General features: G+C 49.6%; 1 protein-coding gene across 1 annotated transcript; it reads right to left on the bottom strand.

Moving 5' to 3' along the window:
* Positions 1–1,823: 1,823 nt before the first annotated feature.
* On the bottom strand, positions 1,824–9,508 carry TRIM50 (tripartite motif containing 50). The gene is given in 7 exon segments (XM_054589737.1): positions 1,824–2,413; positions 3,298–3,422; positions 4,657–4,679; positions 4,786–5,016; positions 5,888–5,983; positions 8,964–9,431; positions 9,434–9,508. Coding segments are annotated over 7 exon segments (1,608 nt in total).
* Positions 9,509–12,196: the final 2,688 nt, after the last annotated feature.

Here is a 12,196-nt window from a genome sequence, read left to right as displayed (position 1 = left end):
ATAAGTATGCCATTGTGTCCGTCAGGGTCTGGCTGGAGGCAGAAAGGTGCACACAAAAGAGTAATTGAGGACATTTTATAGAAGGGACTGGTCAGAGCTAAGAGAACTTACAGGGGTTGGAGCAGTCAGTACTCAGGACTAGCAGCAGCACTGCTCACTGCCAGGGCTGAGGAACAAGGGAAGAGTAACAGAAGGAGAGGGCCACCTGCCAGGAGTCTTAAGTAAAGGGAAGCTGCCAGCCCATAGCCCCAGCAGGCAGGAAACCAGGAAAATAAATACCTCAAACCCCCTCTCCTGCCCTTGGATCTCCTGCCAGTCCCTCCCATCAGCTGAGCCCAACAGGAAGCCAGTTTTGCATTCCATCGGGGACAGCCTCCCAGGACACAGAGTAGGATGAAGGTTGGAGAGTGGATATAAAGGAGCGACATTCTTCAGCCCAGTCCCGGGATTAAAGGAATGGCTGCATAACCAAAAATCAGGTCTGAAAGGTGTCAAGGATGTAGGAACCAAGACCAAGGCCTGACAGATTCAGCCAGTAAAGATACAACAAGCACAATTTGATTCCGACAGTTTATTACATAGACAGCGGAAGAAGGAAAATTAGCCAAAGCTGGTCCTTGTTGCACACACCAAAGGAGGATGACTGCAACATGAGTTGTGGGATATCCTGTTGCTTAGGACCCAATTCTAGACTCAGCTAAACTGTTTTACAGTCTGCAACTCTACTTGGAGGGAGATGGAACAGAAAATCATCAGAGCCTAGGAGGTGATGGTTCCTGAGTCTTTCATGGGATAAGCAGGTAGGTGGACATGGCCCTGAGGTAGCACCTCACAAGCCTCTTATCTTCTCCTGTTCCTGGAGGGTCACTCAGGCTGCCAGTCAAGCCTTTGCCCATATGGCCTATGTGGATACATGCCAGGGCACCATAGTGGAGCTCTTCCCCATAGAAGGCCCTCAGGTGGCTTGTCAGACCTCAATTGCACAAGGCTGGAGAGCTCTCTACAACACCAGGTCCCAGGTAACTGGGCCCCTACCATTCTCTATCTTCCAATTTTCAGATCCTTGGGAGAGAATACAGCTGTCCCATCCTTGGCCTGGATGGACACCATCATCTGTGGCCAGGGGCAGACTCACCATGAACAGACATGGGCTCTGTGCATGGCAGCTTTCAGGGATGAGTTGCACCCCGTCTGGCCCCTGACTTGCTTCTGCTTTAGAGTAGTGTCATTTCCATCTCGTCCAACAGAGGAGTGGTCTGTAAGGACAGAGCAGTGATGGAAACTGCTATATGAACCTATGTGACTCTAACCACAGACTAGTGGGCAATGGGTGGAAGCAAGCTCAAGCCCCACCAGAGGTTGGAGACCAGAGCATAAAGCGATTCTGTACAGTAATTAATGTTTGTGAATCATTTAAAGAGCAAGAAAGTGGCAAATTTATTGTCCTAAAGTTATTTTAAGTCCTAAAGTTTTTCATTAAGTGATAATGAAAAATTATGTATGGGAATGTATCCACCCTCAGTTGGAAGAGTAAGCCACGAGCATGGTTAGGAGGGATGCCCCAGGACACCAAGGCCTAGTTCTCTTGGTTAAGAAGCAGGTTAATAACCTGACAATAGATTAATAAACATGCCCTTGGCTGATGGGCAAGTGACTATGGTCCTTTTCTCCTTAATCACTAAATATTTCTAGGGAAACACAGGCATGAAGACCTTCCCAAACAGTAAAAATGTAACCTCTGCTCGCTGGACCCAAGAGAACCCCCTCAAGTCCCCATGCCCAGGGGGGAAGGGCCTGTGAGCAGGCAGCCCCTTGAACACCCCCTACAGCTTGGTGGGCTGTGCAGGGGTGAGGTGGCTGGGCCCACTGGGCGGTGGTAACACCATGGGCAGTGAGTTGCTGCTCCTTTCATGCCAGCATGTGTCCAGGATGGGGTAGAGCTTGCCCTGGAAGTCAGCCTGGAATGTGTAGAGCAGCCGCAGGTCATCAGGGCGGTCAGCATCGAAGAACGTGAGCTCTCCCTGCTCATAATGCAAATAGATGCCAATGCGGTGGGGGTGTCCAGCCACAGGCAGGGGCACCCTTGGGCAGCCAAAAGCCTCATACACCCGGCCCTCCTTCAAGCCAATGAGCCATATGCCATGCTCTGGGGACTTGCTCAGCTTGCCCTTGCGACTGGCTGTGCCTTTGATGACCCCCAGGCGCCAGTCGCTCTTGCTGCCCACCACCACTTCCCAGTAGTGGCGGCCACAGGAGAAGCCCCGGCTTGCCAGGACACAAGTACTGTAGTCGAAGCGCTCAGGCTGGCTGGCCCGTTGCTGGGGCAGGAGCCCACACTGCACCACTGTGTTGCCCTTGGAGAGCTCCAGGAGAGGATGGGCTGTGGCAGGATCCAGCTTGAGAGACTCCGGGGCTAGGGAAGATCAGAGAAGACATGTTTCCAAGCCACACAGAAGGCAGCAGACCCTGCCCCAAGGGAGGCTGATTGGAGGCCCTGAGCTCCTCAGAGGAGGAACTGCAGTGGCTCATCTCTGTGTCCTCAGGGCATAGATGGGACCAGGCGGAGGAGGCACCCCAAGGATGTTTGCTGGATATGTGAATGAGGCCTGAAGGGTGGAAAAGATAAACAGCTGTGAGCTGAGGCCTTCCAGCAAGGGACATGGTGCAGGCCTGCCTAAGGCAGAGGTGTGGATGGAGGGACCTGGCAGAAAGCTTGCCATGTGTGGTCCACAGCTAAACTCCCCAGGTTTTCTGGAGAGTCTGTAACAACTGCGGTTGTCTTCTTTGCTACCCTAGCAGCCTATTCAAGGACAAACTCCTAACTGACCTCTATGCTAGCTGCCAGCTAATCAGTTTACACCAAAATTGTGCAAACAACATTCATGGTGCAGAGAATATAGTTTTTCTCTCCCCCTTTTTCTATTATATAAATCCTGTTTTTGTCTTTGTTGGATGAAATCAGCCTATTGATTGATCTCCCTTATGTGCCAATAATGGAGTTTATTAGAAGCCTTTGAGTATTTCTTGACAGAGTAACAGGTACATTTATACACATATTTATTTGTAAATATGCAGCCTAGCAAGGTGGGCATTAATAGCCCATCTGCAAGTGAGGAAACAGAGGCCCAGAAATTATACAACTTGACCTGGTTAGTAGGAGATGGAGCTGAGCTTCACTCAAGCTGTTTGTTGGAACCCGTTCCTGTGCTCTCACCACTAGCCTCTGCAAGCCTCCCTCCCAGTTCTCCGTATCTTATACTGGCAATGCTCAGGAACTAGGATGGGCTGGGGCCTCACCTGGCAGAACCTTGCGGAAGAGCCTTTTCCACACAGTCAGCTTGATGTCAGCCTGGTGGAGACCTGGCTTGAAGGAGATGGGGCTGAATGTGCTTTCCAGAGGTCGGGCCTGCTGGAGCTCTGCTCTGGAGGCAACCGTTTGCATTAATCATGGAGCTGCCTCACCCATATGCAAGTCCAGTCAGACAATCACAGCTCAGAAGACTGCACTCAAGATGCCCATCATTTCCTCCCCTCTATTCCCCTCTCGGAGGACCTGCCTCCTTCTTGCGAGGGGAAATAGTCTATATTAGTGCTTCTCAAAGTGCAAGACCTAGACCAGTAGCATCACCTGGGAAGCTTGTTAGAATTACCAGTTTCCTTGGGTCCCACTCCAGACCTGCTGAATCAGAAACTGATCATTGGGGCGCAGTGATGGTGTTTTAATGAGCCCTCCAGGGGATTCTGATGCACAATAACATTTCAGAACCACTGCTCTGTACTGAGTGACCCTGGTACAGAAGAAATCATATTCTCTGTCCATTTATTTAAGCCAATGCTCCTAATCAAACTGTCCCTGAGACTAAAGAAAATTTGAAGCCCTGGCCAGGTAGCTCAATTGGTTAGAGCATTGTCCTGATACACGAAGGTTGTAGGTTGGATCCTCAATCATAGCACATACAAGAAACAATCAGTGAGTACATAAATAAGTGAAACAACTGATGTTTCTCTCCCTTCTCTCTAAAAGTCAGTAAATTTTTTAAAAAAGTAAAAAGAAAACTTGAGAAATTGAGGAGATTCATAAACAGGGTCTGAGGAAAGCTCAGGAACTGCATGGATTGTTCACTTCTTGGGACTAGAACATGGATCCAGTCCCTTTCCACACCAGCCCAAGTGCAGGTGTCAGGGTCTCATTCTAGCCATTGCCCACCTCTTCCACCTTATTTCCTGTTTCTTACTTCACAGTCCAGTTATACTGAACTTATTATATTCCCAAGCCCACATACAACTTTGCCCTTTCACATTATTCTCCTTGCCTGGCAAACTCCTGTTCTCTCCTTTCTCAGCTATCCCACCCATATGCTGTCTTTGCCAGTCTCCCCCGACAGTGACCTCTTCCTCTGTTACTTCTGTAGCTTGTATTGTTCTAGGTACCCACAGTGATGTAGCCGTAGTTCACTGTCCGCCTCCCACAAGTCTGCAAAACCCCTGAAGCCAGGGACATGACTTCTCTCTGTTTTTCCTGGCCCCAGTACAGAGCCAGATGTGGCCAGCTGCTCCTGAAGCACTGGTGAAACTGAAGGGAAGAACTAAGAGAGAAGAGAAGCTTATGCCTACAGCCCCCAGACCCACACTGAGAGCTCCCTCCCACAGTATTACCTGGAGGCCATGGAATGGTACTTCTGGAAGACAAAAGAGATGTAGGTTAGGGCACAGAAGAGGCTATGCAAAAGAGTTTCTTGAGGCCCCAGGCGCCTTGGCATGGGGGACATTCCCTTGTCTACTCACCCGGATGAACTCGTGGTGATTTTCATTACCAAACTGCTCCAGCACACACTTGGCTTGCACCAGCCGCTCCCGTGTGCCCTGGGCTTGCTCCAGCTGCATATCCAGGGAGGCCACGAGGCCACGGGTGTGACCTTCCACCCCTTCTAGACAGCGTGCCTTCTCCTCCTCCACCAGGTGGTGCAGTTCCTGGAACTCCCGGCGGATCACCCGGCTGAAGACATCAGACTCGTTCTAGGGACAGACAGGGCCTGTCATGGCTGGAGCCACATGGGAGTGGTGATGGCTGACCTCCATGTCTCCAGAGCCTGACAGATGACTGGGCTGGTCCTGGTACCTGAGTCCCAGGGCTGACTCCTGCCTGGAGGTCCCATGTGGTACCATGGGAGTGGGTAGCAGTGGCAGGGCAGAGGCTGGGCCCCCAGTTCCCATTTCAAAGCTCTGGCTCTACTTTTACTTGTCTTAAGTGTGCGAGTAAGACTTTGCCTTATCACAGGGTTCCACAACTGAAGAGAGTCTGAAAGACCGCAAGAGAGCAGACTTGAAAATGATACAGCCAGGATTCCCTGGTGACCCTGAGTTGTGTATCCACTGAGTGGAGCAATGCCACCTCCCCCTCAAGGGTGAAGGGTAATCAGGGGATACTGCTGCCATTTCACAGTTACCTACAGGGCCTCAGCTCCGCACCCTCCCAGCCCCAATGTGCCCTCACTGAGGAAAAGCAGACAGCCAAGGGGAGCTTCAGGCCTTCCATGCCTGTGCTGCGAGGCACTAAGCGGGCTCCACACAGACTGTCAAGGTCAAGCAGACACACGAGACGGGGCTGGCGAGTCAAACGCTTTGGGCTGTTTACTTCTGGGACTTAGGTTCTGGGTTATCTCAGTCCCAAGGACATGGGGGACACAAGCCAACTTAGAGACAGTCCTGACAACTGGGTTGAATTCCCCTGAGAAGATTTGCACCTTCCCCGCCCTCCCCTGGAATGCTTTGAATGCTGGCTTTATATGGAGGCATGGATTCCTGTGCAGGACAAATTAGCCCTGGGCTCTGTAGGGAAGGGAAGGTGGCTGATCCCAGTGTAGGGGCAGAGGAAGAAGGCACTCACGACAATCCGGGTCCTGTTGTTCACCAGCTTGGCGATATGCTCATCCACCTTCTTTTGTTCCTGCTTCAGGTCAGAGATGAGGGCCGCAAGCTCCTCCTGGAGGCAAGGTGCCATGGCCCCATGAGTAGCCGACCCCTTTACCATCTTAGCTCCTAGGGGCTCACCCTTCAAGGGAGCACCCCAATGGCCACAAGCTCTCCCAGTGGCACCAGTATAGGCACCAGAGCTACCCTGGTGCCCTTGACCTAAAACTAGTTAAGATTATTCGAGACTATTCCACATTGATGGTAGGGACTTCCCAGACAGAAAAGGAACTCCAACTCATCCCTCTCCAAGACATGGAGAGAGGTGCTAAATGTTTCACCACACAACATCCAAGATAAGTGACTGTCAGTCTGAAGCCAATACTCTCTGCATGGAATGCTGACACGTAAACTCCAGGCACCAGGAGGTCCAGAATGAGTGGCTATTTGATTGGGTCATTACAAAAGGGCTGTCCCCAAGTGAGGCCAGTGGTACATGTGTTGGCCCAGGTTATACCTGGTAAGTCCCCACACCCTATGAAGAGCTGAATCCACCCCCAGCAGGCTTGAGCCCAGCCTAGATTTAGGGGTTCCCAAGGATGAAGTAAACTCACTTCTGGGCTGCCCTAGCCCCAAATCTCACCTATTCTTAGGGATCCAAGCAGGACCACCTAGACCACCATCTAGTTGCACCTCTTGACCGGGGTCCTGTGGGTTTATGCCCATGAAGTGTACAGACTCTGGCTTAGAAAGTTCCTAAGGAGAAGTCAGCTGCAAGAGCCTTTCAGAATGGGATGTGGGTGAAGAAAAAATGGACACCGAGTCCTTGCTCTGGATAAGGAGGCATCAGATCTCACAGCAGCCCAAGAAAGGGCATTCCAATGGTAACCCTCATGAGGCAGAGAGAGAGAGGACAAATACTTTCTCAGCAACTGAGACACAGTGAGAGCAAACACAATTATGAAGATAAAGTGTCTCAAGATCTCAATCAACAGGAGTAAACAGCAATACATGTTGGGGATCTGGTAAAGAAATGTAAATTAGTCACGTCACACAGAAAAGCCTTGGGATCACACACACAAAAAAACCAAAACACAAAAAAAGATCCAAAACCAGGACCCAAGCTGAGCCCTGGCTCCTTGCCAGAAATGACAAGCTCCCAAGTGTTCCCTTCTCCCCTGGGCAGCCATCTGCTAATAAAATGTGGGCTCAGTTTCATTGTACTGCAATTGGGCTTCCTCCTTCCACACACCCCTAAAATTTCTCTTGCCAAGGAAATGAATTCTTACTGCTAAAGCTGACAGACTCTTTTCAATTCTCAGCAGGTATTTCACACAAGTAATGTTCTCACTAAAATGCTCTGTCCCTCTGATTTCCAGAAGGCTGTATTCAGCCAGTGTTCCTGCTCCCTCTGTTGATTCTTTCTGCCCTCTTTTCAAGATTCCTTCTGTACCCAAACCTTAAACCCTGGTGCTCCTTGGGGCATCATCAGGGTCTTCTCTTATCACTCTGCAGACTCTTACTCCCAATCTCTTATCTCCAGCTTCACTCTCCAATCTACCCCTTCAGCAGAGGGATAGGACTACATCCCAACTCTGCTTAAAATACTCCAGTGCCCACCGCTACACCACCATGGTTTTCTGAATAAACTACAAATCTCAACACGCATCACACAGGTCTTTCCATGACCCAGCCCCTGCTTACCTCACCTGCCCTATCTGGCTCCCACCTCACTCTCCCTTGAGTTTAATGGAACAACTTCTAAATCCTCAATGTGCCATGCTGTTTACCTCCTGGTCTTTTGCGCATGCTGTCTTTATACTTGGAATGTCTTTACCACCCTTCTTTTCCTATCAAGCCCTTCTGGTGGTTCAAGTCTTAACTTAGCAGACTGAGCAGTCTACTCCTCCAGGGAGCCTTCTCTGACCACCTGAGATGATGCAGGAGCCATGTTCCAAATAGTCTCACATGGAGACTACTTAACTTGAATGGCAGCACCCAACACATGGGACTCTGTCAGACCGCCAGACTGTAAGCTCCCCCAGGGCAGGGTGAACCTCTTGCCCACTACTGCACCATGGCACCAGCATAGCACCAGCATAGTACCTAGCACAGATTAGATGCCCAGGAAATGTCTGTGGGGGGTGAGGGGCTGGTGGGTGACCTTTTTGGCCCCCTACATGTTTCCTACTTGTCCCTCAGGATTCAAGGAACAAAGAAATGCTGCCCAAAGCACTCAGCCAGGAAACTTCTGGAACAGCTTACAGGGGCCCCCCCTGCCTGCAGATCTCCATGTTCTTTATTTTCCTGGCTGCCTCACTTTTATGTTGTCATTCCTCACATTTATGCCCCCTTTCCCTCAAATACCAGGCCACATACCCTATAATAATTCGCTTCCAAGAGTCCTTCCTGCCCTTTCTTGATCTGTTGGTGGTGGAAAGAAAACTGGGCTTGGTTTGAGTCCTTGCTCTGTCACTGACAAGCAGTATGGTCTTGGGTAAGACACTTACCTTCTCTGAGCCTCAGTTTCCTCATCTGTAAAATACAATAAAAACCCCACTCTTCTTACACCTTAGATCAACATATTAACCAAAGATGGTCTCGTTGTTAATTATTATTTATCGTAAATGATCTGCTAGACCTGAGGCAAAGGTCCAGGAGGGCAGGAATCTGTTGATTCCTCAAACACATTTTGAACATTTAGTGTGCCAGGCACAGCTCCAGACACTAAAATACCCCTGGGGACAAAACGAAATCCCTCTCCTCCTGTGCCTGAGAGTGCAGTCCCAGGAGCATTCCAAGAAAAATGAGGCAGGGGAAGAGCTAGCACGTGACGCAGGGCGCTGTCCATCTTGTCTATGGCTGTAATCCCCAGCACCTGCTCAGAACTTCTGGGACGAAGGAATGCTCCGGCGTTCTGCTCCAGGACAGGACTGGAGAGAACGCAAGTCGACCCTTATTTGCAGAGTGATGGCGCCAAAGAGCGCAGGGGCTGAACTCCATGGGTCCCCCAGGCTGCTTGGGTCCCCGCCCCCGGCAGCCTCGCTGCCCACCTTCATGCGACTGAAGACGGTGGAGACGGGAGTGATCCGGTGGTGCTGGTGGGAGCCCAGCAGGCCGCAGAGGCCGCAGATGAGCTCCTGGTCCTTTTCGCAAAAGAGGCTGAGCGGGTTCCGGTGGTGCACGCAGACGTTAGGCTCCGGGTCCCCAGGAAGCCGCAGGGCTTCGATCACCCGCGCCAGGGACACGTTGGGCGGGGAGCTGCTGCCATCCACCTCCTGCCGGCACACTGGGCAACGCAGCTCAGAGTCCAGGTGGCAGGACAGGGACACCAGACAACCTTTGCAGTAGGAGTGGCCGCACTGCAGCATTAGGGGCTCCTTGAAGACCTCAAGGCAGATGGGGCACTGAAGTCGGTCCTCCAGCTCGGTCATGCTCACCTGCCACGCCGCCATCCACGGTGCAGGCTGTAACACAGGGCGACTTCCTGAGCCTGCCTCCAACCCCCTGGAAATGGCCTCTGGAAATTAGAGGGCCTTATAGACTCCAGTCCTGGATTCCAGTCCTGAATCCCTAAGATCTTGGGCCTGTTTCCCATCTTTAAAACAAAGGGCTTAAATGGGGGGTGGGGCGGAGTCGTTTCAAGATGTATGATTCTACATGTTTGGGTTTGTTTGTTTTTCTTGTAACTCGGGTTTGAAAGTAAATATGAAATGGAACCTCTGCAATGCGACTTGTGACACAAATAATGCAAGCTCCAGCCTCAGCAGGTGTCCTGACCTAGAACTGGACAGCAAAAACAAGCAAAGGTCCTGCCCACCTTCTACATAAGAGTTCGAATTGGCGAGCAGCTGTTGGAATCATAGTTACAGTAGAGGTTCCTGAGTCATCCCTTCACACATCTCCAGTGAGACCTGGAAATCTCCACTTACAATAGACACTCCCAGATCATGCTAAAGCAGAGAGTTGTTTTAGAACAAAATTGTTCTGAAAAGTCTGGGACTTAGGAGAGCCGTATCTTAATCTCTCACCCATCCCCCTTGAAAAACTGATTGCTTCTGAGAGAGGAGGAGCACTGAGCTGGAAGCACTGAGGTAGAAGGTGGCAGCAGACCCAGCAGGCCCCCAACATGGAAATACCTGGCTCCTCAGGATCCGCTGAGCCTCCCACCAAGGCCTCAGAACAGCATTACTGACCTGAGTGGCTTGGCTTCTTCTCCCCAGGATGGAACAGCGGGAGTGGAGACCTGGGGACTACAGCTGGGTGCCTTCTCACCACCTAATCTCACCCCCTTTCCTCCTCCCATTTCCCAGCAACACCTCCATATCCTCAAGGTCACCTGGAATCACGTGGAAACCGGACCACATCACAGGACCAGGGAGGCAGCCTCTGCTGGGCCAGCTCTGATAACAGTAACATTCAGGTGTTTGCTTTGGCCATCCAAGGGGAAGGGGTGGAGACAGAGAGACCGGGTACCCATTCACACCTTACAGATCCCAAACGGAAAGGACTGGTGCTGCAACACAACCTTTCTGAATCTCTCTCTTTTTAAAAGATATTTATAAGAACATCTATGAATGACCCACGGACATGAACAATGATGTAGGGATTGACTGTGGGGGTGGGGGTGGACTGAGCAGAGGAGGGCAAAGGGGGAAAATCGGGACAACTGTAATAGAATAAACAATAATAATAATTAAAGAAAGAGGCTAAGAATAAAAAAAGGTATTTTTATTATTTAGGTTTTCAAATTGGGGTATAACTTCTAAAAAGTATGCAAATCTTAACCACACACTTAATGTACACTTTGTATATACTCACTGTCAAGATCAAGATACAGAACATTTCCAGTACCTAGAGGCCTCCCTTACGCTGTCCCCAGTCAGAACCTCGGACAAGAATAGCCACTCTCATGACCCATATCATTGTAGATTAATGGTCTCTGGTTTTGAATTTCAAATGAACTGGGCCACTTCATATGTACTCTTTTTGTGTCTAACTTCTTTATTCTATATTATTGCATTAGGAACTTTTTATATTCAGTGACATTTTATTATACAGTTAATAATATATATGCTGGATATGTAATATACAGGTCATAAGGTACTATACATATCCCAAGGGTGTGGTGGGAAATTATTGATTGGAAAGGACAGAATGGAGAGGCTCGCTGTCAGTGTTAAGAAACAAGGAGTTCTAGAGCTTTTGGTGGCAGGGTGTGGGGAAGGGGTGGCAGGCACCATGACCTGCCTCAAAGGTGGCAAGAAGGTGGCAAAGGACCAAGAAGCAGGCCAAGGGGATGTACAAGGAAGATAAGGCATCAAGCAAAAGCAAAAAGAGGAGCAGAAGAAACTCAAGGAACTAAAAGTGAAGGCTGTAGGGAAGGAGCCCCTTGGCCATAGGTGGAAAGAACAAATCTGGCAAAAAGTGAGCTGTTCTTTGTGCCTGGAGCAATGGTGACCCTTAATTCCATTCTTGCTTTAAGATCTGGATTCCCTGTCATACTATCAGTTGCCCTGTATAGCTAGAATGAAGTGTTGTCTTGGAGCCTGTTGCTACATTTTAGAATTAACTTTTGTAAATAATAATAATAAAAAAAAGTAATCATGCAGTGGCTCATAGCTTTAGTTCCTCTCAGCCATTTCAATCTTAAGTATGAGGTAAGAGTAAACCAAGCCCAGAATCCTGCCAAACAGCAGATTTACCTAGAGATCTTTGTTGTATCCCAAATTCTGTATCACCTGGAATTGAATCAACTCACCTGAAAATGAAGAGAATAAGAGAGGGAGGAGGGAGGGAGAACAGACAAGCTCTAGAAAAGCAGGCCACAACTCCCACAGGCCTAAGCACCTATGTCTGCCAACAGGGGAGGTCTCCACCCCAGTGACAGGCAAGACCAAGGTCTGGTATAGACAGACAGACAGCTAATTTTATTTGTTAATTCAAGAAATATTTATTGAAAACCTGCCATGTGTCAAACATTGAGCTGGGTATTATGAATATATTAAAGAACAAGAGAGACAAGGTTTCTGTGCTTTTGGAGTATGGGGGTGGGAATGGCGTAAGGTCATAAATAAACAAGTTAATACAGTGTTAAATGGTATGCGGGAAGTAAACAGTGTGATGAGAAAGGGGACCGGGACGACAGGTTGCATGATGTGCACTTCAGTAAGCTGCAGGGCAATGACTTTGAGAAGAGACGGTTGAGCTGAGATGGGAAGGATACACAGGAACCAACCACCTGAAAGGATTCATGAGGGTAGACAAGACAGTGGGGCAGCAAGTG

The sequence above is a fragment of the Pteronotus mesoamericanus genome, unplaced genomic scaffold, assembly GCF_021234165.1.
Source record: "Pteronotus mesoamericanus isolate MK-2021 breed Mesoamerican mustached bat unplaced genomic scaffold, CSHL_Meso_final scaffold_167, whole genome shotgun sequence".
Classification (NCBI taxonomy): domain Eukaryota; kingdom Metazoa; phylum Chordata; class Mammalia; order Chiroptera; family Mormoopidae; genus Pteronotus; species Pteronotus mesoamericanus.
This window is presented reverse-complemented; position numbering and strand designations above follow the sequence as displayed.